The sequence below is a fragment of the Eublepharis macularius genome, chromosome 8 (assembly GCF_028583425.1).
Source record: "Eublepharis macularius isolate TG4126 chromosome 8, MPM_Emac_v1.0, whole genome shotgun sequence".
In the NCBI taxonomy this organism is placed as follows: domain Eukaryota; kingdom Metazoa; phylum Chordata; class Lepidosauria; order Squamata; family Eublepharidae; genus Eublepharis; species Eublepharis macularius.
The window spans coordinates 53,602,897-53,620,555 of NC_072797.1; the positions used below are offsets into that span (position 1 = coordinate 53,602,897).

Below are 17,659 nucleotides of genomic sequence, written 5' to 3' on the forward strand. Positions count from 1 at the left end.
GAGCAAAAGAGAGGGACGCCTTTTAAGATCTTCATATCGTCAATTTTTAACACTTTTTTTTTATTTGGGGGAGGGTTTTTGCTCTTGGCTGTTGAAGGCTTTTTTCCTCCGATTTTTTTTTCTTAACAAAAAAATAAGAACGGTTTTCTTGGGCGATCTCCAGTGATTATTGTCACCGGCACGGCAGAAGAAAGAAGGCAAGAAGCGAGCGAGGAAGGCGCCGGCAGAAGCGGGTTTATTTATTCGACCTACTTTGGATCTCTCGCCTGTTCCTTTTTCCCTCCCCTCGGCGGCTGACATTCGCTCTTCGCTCCTCCATGGTGGCGCTGGGCTCGGGCGCTCGGCTGCGGATCCGTCTCCCGGGCAAAGTCGCCCCCGTCCGAGAGGCTCGGCGCTCGCCTTTGTATCTCTCCCCGCGCCAGTGAGGCAGGCGAGCCCGGGCGAGAGCGAGCAGCACGAGGCGGCGGCGGCGGCGGCGGCGGCGCCCAAGGAAGCAGCGGCGGCGGCGGCAGCAGCCGGGCGAAGGAAGCAGCGGCGGGCGCAGCCCCAGCCCCAGCCCCAGCGGCGGCGGCGGCGGCCGAGCAGCACAGCAGCCGCCCAGCCCCGAGTGCCTCCCGCGGCTCTCGCCTCCTCCGGCCGGAGCTCGAAGCGCCTCTCCTGAATGGCCGCCAGCGCCGCGCTGCCTCCGACCTGGCCCCCGGACACCCGCGCGCCCTGAGCGCCTCCTCGGCCGCTTCTCGCCGGCCTCGCTCCACTCCCGGTCTCGGACGCGCTCCTGAGGCGGCGGCGGCACCCCGGGCCGGGCCCCAGCGGCCAGCGACAGCGGCGGCGGCGGCAGTGGCGGCGACGGAGGCGGCCGCAGCCCCGGCAGCGCCGTGCGGGCTTGCTGTCTGCCCGGCTAGCCGACGGACCGTGCCGGGCGGGCCGGGGAGAGTGCCCTGCCGGCCCCCTCCTGGATGCCTCTCCCCGCCGCCTGCTTCTCCCTGCAGGCTTCGCAACTTGAGCAGGGACGCCGTGCCGGGGAGGGCGGGCTGAGCACCGGCCCGGGGGGGATCGGAGGCCAGGGGGGGTCTAGGCAGCCCTCGAGGGTCCCGCTGCCCCCCGAGTAGGAAAGGGAACCCGAGAGGAGGAGGAAGGAGGGCAGGCGGGGGGCAGGGCAGGCGAAGGAAGCCGCCAGCCCTCGGCGAGCAGAGCAGAGCAGAGCGGCGGCGGCAGCCAGCGGAGAGGCGGGAGGAGCCCGATCCGTCTCTGCGCCCCCCAAGCCAGGCAGCCGCCCTTCTCCCCCACCCGCCCCCCGCCCCCACCCCACTCCCCTCCTCTCCTCTCCCGGCCTCTTCCCCGGCAACCCCCCCCCCTTTTCCTCCGTGGGCCCGAGATATGGCAATGGTAGTTAGCAGCTGGCGAGATGCGCAAGAGGACGTGGCCGGGGGCGGCCCCGCCGGAGCAGCTCAGCCGGGCCGGGATCCGCAGCAAGGGGCCTCGGCGGCCCCCCACACGCCGCAGACGCCGAGCCAGCCGGGCGCCCCGTCCACGCCGGGCGACAAGGGTCAGCAGCAGCAGGGCAGCGGGCAGAGCGGGCAGCAGCAGCAGCACATCGAGTGCGTGGTGTGCGGCGACAAGTCCAGCGGGAAGCACTACGGGCAGTTCACCTGCGAGGGCTGCAAAAGTTTCTTCAAGCGGAGCGTCCGCAGGAACTTAACATACACTTGTCGGGCCAACCGGAACTGTCCCATCGACCAGCACCACCGCAACCAGTGCCAGTACTGTCGCCTCAAGAAGTGCCTCAAAGTGGGCATGAGGCGGGAAGGTGAATATTTCTTCCCTATTCCTACTCCGCCTCGAGCAGGTCGCCAGGAACGGGGGAGGGAGAGAATTGCGGGCGCCCCCCTCCAAGCCCCCCCCATCGCAGACAGCCCTCCGGGGGGGGGCGATTATTTATTAATGGAAGCGCCGCCAAAGGTGCATCGAACCAAGAAGGTGCCCCTCTGTAGGGCTGGCCCCTGGCTCGCTCTCTATTGTTGGCTTGAAGTGGAGAAGGGATCGGGGAGCTCTAGATCCGGGGGTCGCCTTTCCCTTTGGGTTGTGCCTTTTTCCCAAAAAGGAAAGGGGGGGGATCCTGTAGATCCATTTCAAGCAGCCTCCCTTTTAAAAAATAGAGTTCCCCGGAAAGCTGAAATAGACGCGTACAAGCAGTGTGTGTGTGGGGGGGGGGGAAATACCGCTGTGGAGGGGGCTGGGGAGTGAATGGTGCCGCTCGTGTCGCTGCTTTCTCGCACCTTCCTGTCTGCTAGTCTGCCTCTCCTAAGATTGGGCCTTGTTTTGATCCCCTCCTGCTTTCAAAGGAAAGTTTGCGAGCGATCAGTGCTTTCCCCAGTTCTGCCATTTCTGCCCTCTTTGCATGCTGCTCATTTGATTTCTTTCACCATCAAACCCCGCCATCTCTTTCAACGCTGCAGTCCCAATGCAATCCAGGACACCGCTCTGAATGCTTTTGTAAAGCATAAAACTTAACCTGCCCTTGGAATGTGATGTTAGTCGTTTGAGAACAAAAAACTCTGCCAGTATTATAATTCCCATAGTCTTTTCCCAAAAGTGTCTGTGTGTTTTGTTATCTTGTTATCTGTACTCTTTTTCCCCCTGTGGCAACAGTTACTAGCCTGGTGTGTGTGGTGTCTTTATTTTATTTTATTTCGCCGCTCTAGCTCTTTAGCAGAGAGTTAGTTAAAACTGGGCTCCCTAGCTCTCTTTAAGGATGTCTTAAAAACCAAATGTGGCAAACTGTCTATTCTGTGGAATAGATGGGTTTCAAAATAATAGTTAGTCTCTTTTCCCTCTGCCACAAGAAAGGAAGGAATTCCTTTAAAGCTGGCCACTGACGGCTTCATTTGTAGCTTCGAAGAGCTGTTGATAGGACAGAGGAGGGGGAGATGTACATATATGAGTATATACAGAAAGAGAGAGAGAACGAGAGAGAGAGAGAGATGTACATAATACGCACTGTCTTTTGAACAGTGTTTGCATTTAATTGAAACACAAAGGTGTCAGGTTTGGAAGGATGATTGTGAGTTGGGGAAGAGTCTGACAGGGCCATAGGAACATTAGATTTTTCCCTATAAAAAGTAGGATTTACTCCAGAAAAGACTAAAATTATTTCTTCCTGTGAAATGAAAAATATTAATTTTCTTTGCTTTACAGTGGCCTCATCTTTGTCTTAAGTCACCTTTGTTTACATAGCATGAGGCTGAATTGCTGGCCTTGATTAAGTAACACCCCCCCTCTCTCTCACTCACTCACTCACACACATACACACAACCAGACACTCAAACTTTGCTCAGCTTTAAGAACTCCGAGCCTGCTTACGTTTTGGGTTGGGATAGTGCCTGAATCCCGTTTTTTGAGCAGCCACAAGCTTGTGCCTTCACCGGCTACATTTTTCAGCTGCCCCAGCACTGGCAAGAGCTTAATTCTGCCCCTTCCTCTTTGACACTCATGTTTGGATTCAGTAAGTCCTAATCTTATTTTATCTCCCTCTTTTTAAAGAAAATAATAATAAAACTCCTTACCCCTCTCTTGGACAAAGAGAGCATTCTCGAAACGGGGTGCTGGGGTCTTGCTTAGGCTTTATTTTTTAAATGCCATAAGTTGAGCTGTGGTCTAGTTTTAGGGAGAATATGGAAGAGTGGAAATCCTCCCTCCCAAAATAAGCTCGTTTGCAAGTCTGTTTGCTAAGCGAGGCTGCGGACTGATTAGCTAAAGCGGAGCCCTTGCCGGGATCGCCTTTGGGAATCCCCAGCTGAGAGGCGAGAATGGCTTGGGGAGGTCTCTGAAAAACCTAGAAGGGCGCAAGCCAGAGGGGCAACTGTAGTTGTGGCGGGGGCTGTCTTGAATTTCTGGATATTATTATTATTATTATTATTATTATTATTATTATTATTATTATTATTATTATTATTATTTTATTATTATTATTATTATTATTATTATTATTATTAATGGGCAGTCTTGCCGGGGTAGCCAGGTCCCCATTTGCACAACAATGCGCGTTGGGGGCTTGCATTGTGCGCCTCTCCCCCTTCCCCCTCGGCCGTGTACGCCGATGTGCGTGTGTGCGCGTTTGTGTGCGCGCGAGTGTTGCTGCGGGCTGCAGGCTTTGCATTGCGCGCGGCTGGCGGGCTGGGGTTTGCCAAGGCTGCCGGATGCACATTTCCTCTCCTTTTCTCTCTCTCTCCCTCTTTTCGTCAGCGGTTCAGCGAGGAAGGATGCCTCCGAGCCAGCCGAACCCGGGCCAGTACGCGCTGACCAATGGCGACCCGCTGAACGGCCACTGCTACCTGTCGGGCTACATCTCGCTGCTGCTGCGGGCCGAGCCCTACCCGACGTCGCGCTACGGCAGCCAGTGCATGCAGCCCAACAACATTATGGGCATCGAGAACATCTGCGAGCTGGCAGCTCGGTTGCTCTTCAGCGCCGTCGAGTGGGCCCGCAACATCCCCTTCTTCCCGGACCTGCAGATCACCGACCAGGTGGCCCTGCTGCGCCTCACCTGGAGCGAGCTCTTCGTCCTCAACGCAGCCCAGTGTTCCATGCCCCTGCACGTGGCCCCGCTCCTGGCCGCCGCCGGCCTCCACGCCTCGCCCATGTCCGCCGACCGCGTGGTGGCTTTCATGGACCACATCCGCATCTTCCAGGAGCAAGTGGAGAAGCTCAAGGCCCTGCACGTCGATTCCGCCGAGTACAGCTGCCTCAAAGCCATCGTCCTCTTCACCTCAGGTCAGTGGAGCCGAGGGGGAGGGGAGGAGGGCCAGGCGAGGGCACCCCAGGACAGCCACAGCCTCGCTGCCCCCGGGGATTTCCCCTCCAGCATGCTGACCCCAGCTCAGTTTGGGCCACCTACCCCGCCCTTTGAGTCCCACTGGCAAATTCCTCTGCGCTCCAGATTTTCATCCAAACGCAGCTGGAATTGGGAAAATAGACCCCCCCCCCTTTCTCCTCCACCACCCCGTGTAGATCCACGAGGGTTCCTTCTGTTAAGCTAATGGACTGAAAGGTGCCTCGGCTGCCGTTTGCGGAAAGGGCGGAAGGCTTCCCGTAGGCCTCCGGTGAAACTGACAAATCGAAGGCGACGTTCTGGTCTTGTGTATTCAGCGTAAGGAGGATGCGATTGGCTGGGGAGGGGGGTGAGCTGCAGCCTTACGATTCTCACCCATCCTTCCTTTTAGGCCTGTACTTGTTTTGCTGGGGTGGGGGGTGGCGGTGCTGAGGCAGAGAAAGGGAGAAAGGAAGGCAGGCAGGCTGGCTATAGGTTTACAGGCCTTGCTAAAAGGGCTCCCAGCCAGAGCCTATTTCAATGAGGAAGACACAAGCACAAATAAATCATAAATAATACTGCTTTATTGCTGCCTGATTTCCCCCTTATCGGAAACCATTCGTATTTGCAGTTGCTCTGGTTAGTGAGGCTCGTAAAAATGGATTCCAGCTCTACCAGAGAGAGAGAGAGAGAGAGAGAGAGCGTACCCGCGCAGTCAGCAAATGAGAAAGCAGGCCCACAGTCCGCCTCAGAGCACCAACCTGCAAGATACACTTTCTTTTCTCCTAACAATGCGAAACCCCGCAAATATTAGGAAATGTAACAGATTGCCTGCAAAAATATCTAATTCAAGAGTAGGCGAGGGCAAGGCGCATGCTAGCAATTTTGCTTATGATAGACGGTTCAAATTAACTTTGCAGGGGAGTGCATTAGTGTTGCCTTTGAAGTGTTCAGGTTGGAGCCCATCGGAATAGGAGACATCTTTTATCCCTGCAACCTGCTCAAGGGAAATGTATAGAGACATCAAAGCGCCAGGAAACAGAAACCAAGCTAAGAAGTGGTTGGGTGGCATTTTCGTGGCACGAGTGGGTGTTGATCTACCACCTTTTTAAAACTGTTGGAAATAGCTTTTCCCTTCTAGGCCCATTAAATTTGTCCTTAAAAGTGTTTCCAAACGCTTTACAAAAGCTGTCTGGAACAAAGATGGCGCAGCATGCTGAGGTCCTGGCTGAGTAGAGGAATCCATCAAAAACATGTCACTTTCCGCGCATAAGGGAGCGTATTTACATTGTAGCCCAATGACTCTTGCATTTGCACACAATATTGTCATGTAGCAAATGCAGTATTAATATCGATTGAACATTGGGTAATTTAGTTAGACAGGGAGGGGATCTGGTTGGTACGTGTGGTGTTCCCAGACGGTGGACTGTGACTGCCCCCCCACCCCCCACCCCCGTTCCTCGGACTGCAAATGCAGGCCTGCAGTGAGGACGGAGGAAGGCTGGCCTCTTTCCTTGCAGAGAATCAAGTGCAAATTTCGAAAGCAATGGGGGATTGCCGGAACGGCCACCTCGGCACTGGGGTGCATTTTCTCTTCCGGAGTCTTTCTGACGGAAACTGACAAAAAGAGACCCGGTGGCCTTTTTCAGGCTGATTTAACCGGAGAGTCCTCCAGCAGCCTGCTATGCTTTTCGTTAACTCGTTTCATTAATTGGGGGGGGGGGAGGGAGGATCTAAACTGTCCAGTGAGTGAGGAGAGCTCGGCTGATTTCAAAATCCAACTTTTAGGTTCCTGCCTAAAAGAGGAGGGCCTGTTTTCTTGGCCTCCCAGCCAAAGGGCCTGGCTCGAAGGAGGGACACCCCCGCCCCAGGACGGGAGAAAAGAGGAGGCTTTTCCTGCTCTGTCAGATTCTAGCTCAGGGCATCGCTCGATGACTTTATAAGACTCTTTTCTGTATCTTCCTTTCTACCTCCATGGCCCTCAATGTTTTAATATTTGTTCTCGGACATTAAGCTTAGCAACTTTTCACCAAGGCGGGGCAGATGCCCTAAATAAAGCAAGGGGGGGTCAAAATCATGTTATTTTCCAGCAATGGAAAGGGGAGGGCGTCAAGTATAAAAGCAAGAGTGACGGAATAGTTATACCGTTTGTTCTCTCCCCCCCCTTTCCCTTTTCAACCGGTTTCCATTTGGGCCTAATCTTCCTTTGATTGCTCGCCAGAGGGTAATTTATGGCAGATCTTTCGCCAAGTCATCCAACTTTTAAGCAAACTTTGATGGATGGAAAAGACATTTTTAGCCACCTTGTCCCAAGGGTTTTAATTCCACAAGCCGATCTTAAATGCCAAAAGAGACTTACTTCCAAGTCAGTGGGTTTAAACCGAGGGAAGCAACCTCTCTGGCTTGGGTTTGCTGGTTTCACCATTGCTACCATCAGAGCTCCGGATACTTCTTTTCACCCACAAAAGTTTGGAGCCTGTCCCACCAGCGACTTGGAAGTTGTAATCCTGCTTTGTTTGGTTTTGTTTCTCACAAATATGCAGACTTCATTAAGGAATGCTCCTTCTGTTCCCCCGCCCCCATTTTGATATACAAAGTCTCCCACGGAGGGACCGGGTTAGATAAGATCAGTTCAATAAATCTATCTCCTGCGCCATAAGAACTTTGATTTCTGGTTATATGCGAGCTGATTATGTCTATATTTTCTGAACACTAAACTCTTCTGGATGCGTTACATGAAATACATTCCCTGTAGTACAAAGGCTCAGGTTGGCGTGTGCAGAACAGTAATGATTATTTATTTACATCATTTCTTTGCCATAGACTGGAAGAAGAAATATGGAGAAATAATGGCTGCAGGGAGAAATACGGTCCTCTTAAGAAGCGGGCCACGCGCAATGGCCACCTCCACCCTCCCTTGTCAGGGCCCTTCCCAGCCCCCCAGCCCCACCTTTCACCCTCCCTGGGACGTAACTCGCAGAAAGTGCCTGGCTTTGGCGCGGCTTTCTGTCTTTGCTCTATTTCATCTCCACTCAATCAGCTAATCGATCAGATAGCATAGATTGTTTAATTAATTTTCAGATCCTGTTGTTACTGCGGAGGTTGAAAGCAGCCCTCTCCCCAGTCCTAGACACGTTGGCGTGGAAATAAGTCTGAACTGAAGCCTGTTTAATGCAAGGGGGGGCTACATAAAACCCAAGGGTTAAAACCGACGGACCAAGCAGAGTTTTTAAAAGGCCGAGGTGGCGTTTAGTCAGAGATGTGTCGGGCATGCCAAAAGAGAGAGGAGTGGAGAGAAGAGCGCTGGCAATGGCCGCATCTTGCCCTCTCTCTGTCGATGTCTTTTCTCAAGGGGCTAGAGGTGGTTTGGGGATGGAGGTGCGTTTGTGGAAGAAGCTCGGGAAGACATTTTGCCACCCTGAGGGTTGGAACAAGGGGCCTGCAAAGAAACGTGCTGGGTGGGAGTGGGGGTCGGCCCCATTCAGTCTGACCTTGCTTGGGGAGTTGTGTGGCAGAACTGGACCCCGGCAGAGAGCAAGGTAGACGTGCGCTGGAGATGGGGGAGGTGATCTTGGCTAGTCACCGTCCAAGGAGGCCAGTCAGTCACTGCCAGGGGCCGCAAGCGAGGAGGGAAGCTCCGCTCTCCCGGTGTGTATTGTCACCCCCATCCCTCCCTTTCGATGTTACAAATGATCACTGCATTTAAGGCAAAGGTATGGATTAGCACAACAGTCGGGTGCGAGTAATTGTACATCTAAGCACTCCTTAGTCGGTCGCCGAGGCCACGGGGGTCTTTTCCTCAGAAGCACCTGAATGATAGCTTGGTTTATTTCTGCTTTCGTTCGAGGCCAGAGGCTTGGCGGGGAAGATGTTGGCCCACCTTTGCCAGGCCAGTTCTGGAAACAGAAAGAGGCCCAACTTCAATAAAATCCAGTGCTATCAAAAGCACTTGACCACCGATATTCTTCTTCTTTCCGGAGTGGCTGCTTTCAGTAACCTATAGTGCCTTTTGCAGGGTCATCGTTTTACAGTCGCAATACTCTTACGCCCTTTTGGGGGCCATTGCCCTGCGATTAATTCATATTGAGCAAGAGCTGCCTTTGATCCGCGCTCAGCCGCCCTGCTCGCCGACTGCGATCCCTGTTGGCTTGTGATCCTGGTGTTTGGAAATATTTATTATTAATATAAGAAAACAGGGCGTGTATTTGAACAAGAGAGGGGCCAGCAGCTCCTCTACATTTCTCTGCCCTGGTCTCTTGAGCCGGAATTATCCACCGCCTTGGTGTGGGGCCTTCACTCCCATTCAGTCTTAGAATTTTTATTTGTGGGGAGGGAAGGAAGGTAGCCAACCCTTGGAAGGAAGGAAGGTTTACTCGAGAGCTTTCCTGTTGCTGGCCTGCTGGCTGTGGAGAGGGTGCAGAGCGTCTGGGTGCTGGGGCCTCTGTTTCCAGGCAGTCTTCGGCCCGGCTCATGCGCGACAGCCGGCGCAGCTTTGTGGGTGAGAGCCAGCCAGCCAGAGCAGCTGCAGACGCCGGCTTATGCTTAGCACAGGCTGGGGGGGGTGGGGGGAGGCCTGGGCCATTTTCCTCGCGATGATTATACAGCTTAAAGAGATGTGACCCATTTTCAATTACTGGGTCTTCGAGATCCCGAAACAAAGCAGCCCCCCTCCCTCCCCTCCCCTCTCGGTCTCGGCCCCCTTTCCCGCTCGCGGCTCCCAGTCCTGCCGGCTCGCCCGGGCCATTGATCCAGTCTTGTCCCGTAGCTGAAGATCGGGGGCTGGGGAGGCGAGAGAGGCAGCCAAGCCCCCACGGCTGGCGAGGCCGTGTCCAGAGGCTGGCGCAATAGGATGCCGCTCTCCCGGCAGCCGAGGCAGGGCCCTCCCTGACGGCGGCTGGGGAAGATGGCTCCGGCGGCCTGCGGGCTGGGGCTGGGGGCGGGCTGGGCGCCGAGTGCTGGCTGACCGTGTCGCCCTTGTCTTCCCGGGGCAGATGCCTGCGGCCTGTCTGACGCGGCGCATATCGAGAGTCTGCAGGAGAAGTCGCAGTGCGCCCTGGAAGAGTACGTGCGGAGCCAATACCCCAACCAGCCCAGCCGCTTCGGCAAGCTGCTGCTCCGGCTGCCCTCGCTGCGCACCGTCTCGTCGTCCGTCATCGAGCAGCTCTTCTTCGTCCGCTTGGTAGGTAAAACCCCCATCGAGACGCTCATCCGAGACATGCTGCTGTCCGGCAGCAGCTTCAACTGGCCTTACATGTCCATCCAGTGTTCCTAGAGCTGCTGGCGGCCTCCCCCCCTCGAGAGACCCAGAAGAAGGCCCTTGCCCAGGGGCCCGCCACCGGCTAGGGGGTGCGCCCGGCCGGGTGTGGGGGGTCCCGAGGCCGACACTGACGGTCCGAGAGCTCGGGCACTGGGAGCGAGGCGCGCTTAGCAGCACGGCCAGGCCGCTGGCGGAAAGAGAGAGGAAAAGGTCTGAAAGGACGCGGCGTGTTTGTGGAACAAACAACACACAGATGGGAGAGTTTGAAACAGAAAAGGACTGGAGGGATTTTAATATAAACCCGAAAGGAAACTAGAACGGATCTTCCTGGATTTATGATGGACTGAGATGGATTTCCTCTGTACAGCAAACAAACAAACAAACAAACAAACACAAACACACAGTTTAAAAAAACCGAAGCAAAAGCAAAAACGGAAGGCGAATTGACTGGTGTAGAAAAAGGAAGGGGAGGCCCGCAGGCAAACGCTTATCACGAACATTGTTCTTGATTTTGTAAGATATTAGTCTTTATTTTCACTTTTTTTTGTAAAATTTAAAACATCGTATGCGCATAAAGGAAAAAAAACACAAGAAACAAACAAGAATTAGAAGGGGTGGGAAATAACCTTTTCCAAATAATTATTAAAAAAAAACAAGGAATTGTTCTGTGTGTATGTATCTATATCTGTTTTGTATTTTTTTCTGGTTCCAAACCAGGTTTCCTGTGATTCTATACTAATTTTTGATATATCCCTTTGCTTCTTATAATGAGTGCGATATATGTTGTCGAAGCTGTTCTTCAAGAATTAAAATTGAAGTGAGAATTTAAACAAAAATAAAAGGATTTAGCAAAAAAAAAAAAAGGAAAGAGAGAGAGAGAAAGCCAACAGTGACTCCAAAATCCCACACGGCTTCCTGAGTCTTGTGCTTGAAGCAGACCCGCTGAGGTTTGTGGGGGGGGGGGTGCCCCTGGGAAGCATGGCTGAGTATTCTTTTTCCCGACCACGGGATTGTAGCTTTTCCTGGAGGTTTTCGAGGAAGTGAATTTACAACCAATAAATACATTGGCCAGGTTGCAGTTCAAGGTGCATCTCGCAGTATTCCGAGGCTGAAAAAATAGGAGGAGAGTTAGAAGAATTTCCTAGGCCTACTAGACCTTTCCAGTCCCGCTGTGTATAATATGGGATACAAATTGGAACGAAGTTCCCAGTACCTATCAACGTTGCTTGTTTCTTCCTTCCGGATCAGTACTAAAGACCTTCCATTTCTCCCCACTCCCCCAAAATAAGGCTCCTCCGCTGTGCGGAGATATATAGCATCAGGGTTGGAAGATTTATTCTTGATGTACATATTTGTGATTCAACCACGGTACTAATCTTCGGTGCGGACCTGTTTTTGTGAGGTTAATGGACGTAGAGGTATCAGAATGGTTTTTTCCCTCTCTCTACATTCAAAGAGTGCCCCCCCCCCAGTAATATTAATATTAAATCTTTAGGGAGGGCACATGTATCTGGTCGTGTGCACAGAGTCAAGGACATGCACGTGTCTCTATTCCTGTGGGCACATGGGTGCCTCTCCCTGAATCCTAATGCAGTGTCTCCTTCAGATGACTATCGGGCAGCCCCCCCACCCATCCTCTGCAAACGTGCCAATAGAGTGGAGCTTTTTTTTGACGGTAAAGACTTTCCCTGTGCTTGGAGCTGGTCGCTGCGGATCTCTGTAACAGCTTTCAGGGCATTAATGTTTTATAGGATCTGAGACAGCGCGGTAAGAACACACGTTACCAAGGGAGCTCTTTCTTAACGTATTAATAAAGCTGGATCTTTAAAAATAACATTCGTGCGCCCCCTCCCACCCCCTCTTCCTAGTCCTCCGAACACATCCAGAATGAGGCAGGGATTTCAATTTGAGGGGTGACTGGCGATTTTTTTTCCTGTTAATTTGCTGTCTGCGCTCTCAGGCTTCTTTCTTTCTTTCTTTCTTTCTTTCTTTCTTTTTGCATTAACAAGATCTTTCAGTCCAACTCGCTTAGTTTTTTTTAATGTTCTAGAGGCAGTAGATCTGAGAGAGGGGGAGAGAGAACGAAAGAAAGGAGGCGCATATCTTTTTATAGGGTAGGCGCGTATAGTTGCACAGTCATCCCTGCCAGCGAGTGAGAAGCTACGAACTAGTCAGTTTGAGGAGGGAAGCTGGCGAAGACTTCCTTTGGCTGGAACTCAGGTGGGCGCTGTGGGAAGGATCCAGCGGCTGGTGAATTGCCAAAGCCCGAGGTGCCCCTAGTTCCCCTGGAGAGGAGGAAGCAGGGAGTCATCTCGGATCCTCGGGAGCGGACAGTGCTTGACCATATAGCCCATCGGGAATAAAATGATGGAGAAAGAGAAGACCAAAAAGGAGGGGGCCTCAGAAGTCAATGTATTCATTGCTATGTTATCCCACAGATTTCCTTCTTCCGTCCTCCATTTTCCACTTGATAGGTAATAATAATAAGAATTACTACTCCCCCTCCCCAGCAAATCCCCATTAAGTATTGATACGCAGGAATGCTGGTTAGTCGTATCTGTAGGAGCTTCGCTGCGTTCCCCTCAGGCCTTAGAGAGTTACTGATCGAGGCAGCTCTACTCTCAAGATCTTGGCCGAGGTAGTTTTGCTTTGGGGGGGGGGGGGTTGTAAATGCTGCTTCCTGGGAGTCCCTCCCAAGGCGGTTTGGCCAACCCAGACGAGCCAATCACATCCCAAAAAGTGTTCAACGGAGAACTGATCAGGAACAGAAGGAAAGGGGCTAGACCTCCACACACACACACACACACACACACGCGCGCGTAAGAACACCCCATAAATGTGTGATGACTGTGGATATTGTTTTAAAAGCCAAAGCTTCCCCCGGTGTTAATATCGCCATTAGCCACCACACCAATCTCACGAATTAGCGAATTTGTTGGACAGAGCCGGAGCCCGGAGTGGGAAAATGTTTCCCACGGAGGCAGTTGCTCCCCTTCGTTACAGTAAACTGGATTCTTCCAGCAAAATTTGCCAGCTCGCAACCGCCGGCGCGCGCACCCCCCCCCCCCCCAAGTCCTCAGGAGAGTTAGGAGAGTGCGCGGCCACAAAAAGCCCTCCCGCCCGCCTCCTCCCGACGAGGGCTGGCCTCCCTCTATTCGCCTTCCACGCCCCAATTAAAAGCCTCTTCTAGTCAATCCAATTTTCCGAGAGGAGCGCCAGGGCTCGTTTGTCTGGAAATGGCTGGTGCCAATAGCCCGGCCGCTAATAAACAGGAGAACTGTCGGGTGGCGGGGTTTTGTTTGCGAAGTGAATGCGCCACCTTCGCGCTGTGAATAAGCCGCTGTATTCAATGCCGCCGAGGCAGAGGGGCGGTGCGCTAAACGGGCGAGTCCCAGCGAAGTGAAAGGGACCCCCTGGCAGGTGCTTCAGTACAGCGCAGAGACGGGCCTCAAAGGACGAGCTTGCGCGGCAGACCCACCCGCGCTTGAGGCAGAAATGAGTCGCACTCAGAAGAGCCGGGGAGGTGCCCATGCCAGGCTCTTTCGGACCCGGGTCTGAAGGGGTTCCTAGAGGGCCGGGCGCCTGCCTCCTGTCCGCCAGGGTGGGCCAGAGGACCGCTCGGCCAGGCCTCCTTCGTCTACCAAGAAGAAGAGGCCAGGTCTGTCTGCCAGGCCTTGGGCACCCAATTCAGGATGGCTCCCAGCTGTAGCGTCTTCCTTTTTTTAAAAAGTGGTATCCTTAACAATTAATGAAGGGCAGAGAAAAAAAACCACGGAGAGTCGAGTTAGGCAGTGTTTGAGGCCCTTCTTTTTGGCACAGGTTGTTCTTTCTCTTCTCGGTGTGTGTTTTCAAAGGCCGGCGACTTCTGAAAGTCCAAAGGCCAGCCAAAGGTTTGCAGAGAGCGCGAAGTGGTTGGAAAGTGTTGTAGATGGGTCGAAAGAAGCTCCCTTAAGGGACTGGTCATGCATTGGGGCAGCTCCTCCCTTCAAGCTTACATCACTAACCCCAGTCAGGAACTGCTCCTGCGCAAGAGAGGCTGGAGGCAGGCATCCTCTTCCTGAAGTGGGTCCCATCGACTGGGTTATTGCGCCTCCAGAGTTGCAGAGTCGTGCTTTTACTGGGGGGCTTTCGGGAGACGCTGGAACCGTGAACGAAGCCAGGTTTCCATCTAGACTGAGGGGCCCTTTACCGTTGCTGTTTAGAGTGTCCTGTAAACCTCTTAAACCTCTTTTAAAGGACAGACGCGTCGGCGGTCCTTACAAGAGCAGAAAGGTGGGGTATACATTTTGTCAAATAAATAAATTAAAACATTCTCCTCCTCCGCTTGCGATCTTTTGCTTGCAACGATTGAGGTGTGATATCTTTAAATTAAAACACGCCGGCGCAGTCGGAGGTAGGGGAAACTTAAAAAATACCAGCGGGTGGGGATTTTTGAACGGGGGAGAGAGCGGCCAGCCCTTCTGGCTAGAGGTTGTTGGTTGTGAAGTTAACCTTGTGCAAACTGCCGGGGGTTTCCAGGCAATGGGTGACCTGACAAGGCCTCCATGCGGAGAGGGGGGTGGGGAGTTGGGGTCAGAAATGGAAACCCATCAAAGTCTCATTTCAAGGGCTGGCTCAGGATCCACGCCGTTGCCCGGGTCTTGGACTTGGGAAACCCCAAGAGTTGTATTCCTAAATGAGTTAAAGAGCCATTTGCCTCTGTCGTTTTCCATTCATCAGGCCGCAAGTCGAGAGCCTCGAACATGGAACTATTTGTTTGCTTACACAACCAGCTGGGCGCAATTTCACGTCTGAGATATCTATCTGAAAGCGCCTCATTTATTATCCTTCCTTGTCAGCGAATCCATTTTCAAAGTTGGGCGGTTTGCTTTTTAAAAAACAATCGCTGAACAATCTAGGCTTAAATATTCTTCCTAAATACCTTACCCCCCCCCCCTACTCCCAGGGAAGATTCTTCACAAAACAGCTGGAAGGCAAGGAGACTTTTGCCGGGAGCCCTGAAAATCCAAGCAGGCAAAGGTGACTCCGGTTCTGCCTCCCACCAGCTCCGCTTTGATGCTTGGAAGTTCCTTCAACAAGTTGAATTAAGCCGAAGGACTTTGCTTACGCCGATCAACAGCCCTGTCGTGAGTTTGTTTATGTAGCAGGAACTCTCACGAAAGTCCCAGGCGCCTGCAGACGTGTGCTTGGAAATAATATTTGGTGGGGCTTACCTGAGAGCAAAAATTCCTGGGTCTGGGCTGCAAGTGTAGTTAAGTTTCTTTTTTAAATAATTTTTTTAAAAGAAAGAGATTGCAGCCGTTGTAGCTGATTTAGTCAAAAAGCACCACATCAGCTACAGTGGCTTCAGTTGGGGGCTTACCAAGAAGCTTGTGGTTACAGATCCCCCCTCCCAGTCCATTTTATACAAGGTGCAGCCACCTGTGGAGGGGGCGGGAGGGAGGGGTGTTCGGGCCCGGGCCCTGGGCTCCTTATCTGAGCGTTCCTCATCCATTGCTCGATGCTGGAATAATTGGATAGTAAGTCACGGTTCTGGGCCTTGTGAAATAAACGGAAGAGAGAAAGCCCGGGACTGCCGGTGAGCAGGAGGCCAACCTAGCCGGGCGCAGGACTGCTCGGGAGTAAGTCCCGTGGAATGGAAGGGACCTGCTGCCCCGAGCGCGGCGCTGGAAGGAGAGACGCGCCGCCTCCTGCCTGCAAATCGCATTCCTGTGGGGGATGGGGCCTCGTCGGCGCGCGCCCCCGCCTCGGCCCACGTGGTCTCCATTAGAAACACAAAGCCCAAGCAGGGAGAGCAGCAAATCGGTCTATAAATATAATTGCGAGGAAAGAAAGCAATTAACAAAGGGGACGGTGGACATCGGATCTGCCCCCTCCTCCCCCCTCTGGAAAAATAAGGATAACGCTGAGCGGCCTTTGCGAGCAGCCCTGGCCAGCCTGCCCAGCGAATCCCGGGTAATCACAGTTGCGTAATACTGGAGATCCATTATCAAAATGAAAGCAGTGGTTCCCGTTCAAAACTCAGGGGAGGAATCGCCCCCAGTAGTCTTCCAAAAGGAGAGGCCAGTGAGAGACATCTTGGAGGAGGCAGAGGGGCCCGACCGCTGCAAGCCCGCCGGTGCCTTGAGGTAGGAAGACGTTGGCCTTACGGAGCGGACTCAAGGCTGATCATATCGCTGCTCGGCCAGATAAATAAAGCATCCGCCGAACCGCGGGGTCAGGTATCCTCCTCTCTGCTTAAGAAAGGCTGGTGGAAAAGTGTGTGTGTGTGTGTTTGGGTGAAAGAGAGAGAGAGAGAGAGAGAAAGACCCCGTGAAAATAAAATATTGTTAAGAGCTCTGCTGAAGACTTGAACCACAGATCTGCTGAAGACCTCGGGATTCCTCCGATCTAGTCATTGATACACCCCCTCCCCCTCGCCCGAGTCCTTCTTAGAAACCCATTCACAGCCCTGGGCTGCCAGCTAATTTCATCGGACGCATGGGATGGAATTCAACTGGCTCCCGTCCTAACATTTCAGCTTCTCCAGCCGTAGATCAGCCTAGGAGGGGTTTGACTGGGTTTGTGGGGACAGAAAGGGAGCGAGCGCACCTGCGGGTGTGCGTTTATTTCGCTGTTCAGGGATGTAGCAGGAAGTTGGGCGGCGTTTTAGACAGGGAGAGAGAAGCGAAGTGCGGGAGAGATCTGCGCTCCGCCCCACCCACCCCCACCCCCGGCTGTTTAGCATTCCGGGCTTGCCCCAGGCCTGTGCTGACAACTAACAGAGATAACCACTAGGCATTTCTCCTTTTGTCCTGCTACGTCTGGAGGAGAAAGGGGCTCTCGACAGGCTTAGCACACCCAGTGCCCCCCCTTGAGGCGGATCTAGCCCAGTCCAAGCCCCACCCCCCCAGCTTGTGCCTTTTGCTCAGAGATGCTCCAAGTGTTCGAAGGGTCTGGCAAGTGAACTCCGCTGCTTGCCGGAGGGTCAGGCGAAGAAGGGGCCCCTGTATGCCAAGCCACTCTGGCTTGGGTACTTTGGGCGGCCTCTCCTAGGAGCACTTTGGGCTTATGGGTTGGGTGTCGTTTGCTACTGAACCAAACCTGCCGGCGAAGGAAGAGGGGAGGCCGACCTTCTGAGATTTGTTGGCCTCTGCTCCTCCAGCGCTCTTTTCCATTAAAATTGCATTTTCCCCGCCTCGAAGCCTTATATAAAGCAGAGCAAACAAAAAAGGGCGGCGATATGCGGAAGGGTGTGTGTGACTTTAATCCCAAGAGCAGAAAGAGTTCCAACTTTTCGTCTTGGCTCCATTTTATAAACTTACAAGGATGAAACACACACAGAGATACGCAGACTGGGACACGCACACAAAGGCCTCTGCCTCTCCTAAACGACCCCCACAAAACGGGTCATTTTCTTCCTGCAGCAAAGCGTACAAATTAGCCCACGCTGACAGATGTTTGTCACTTAGTAACTTCTCTCCCAGCCCCCCTTCTCTTCTTCTCTCCCCCTAAGCCCTTCTTTGGGGGCTTTGTTGCTTTTTAAAATATGCAGGCCTCTCACGAATGCCAGTCACGAGTCCCAAGTTGGTGTCCAACCTCCCTTCTGCAATGAC

General features: G+C 53.2%; 1 protein-coding gene across 1 annotated transcript; it reads left to right on the forward strand.

Annotated features, from left to right (window-relative positions):
- The first annotated feature begins 591 nt into the window (after window positions 1-591).
- On the forward strand, window positions 592-10,724 carry NR2F1 (nuclear receptor subfamily 2 group F member 1). The gene is made up of 3 exons (XM_054987350.1): window positions 592-1,807; window positions 4,243-4,770; window positions 9,799-10,724. The coding sequence occupies exons 1-3, from the start codon at window positions 1,378-1,380 to the stop codon at window positions 10,077-10,079; spliced, it is 1,239 nt and encodes a 412-aa protein (XP_054843325.1). The 5' UTR covers window positions 592-1,377; the 3' UTR covers window positions 10,080-10,724.
- The last annotated feature ends 6,935 nt before the right edge of the window (window positions 10,725-17,659 follow it).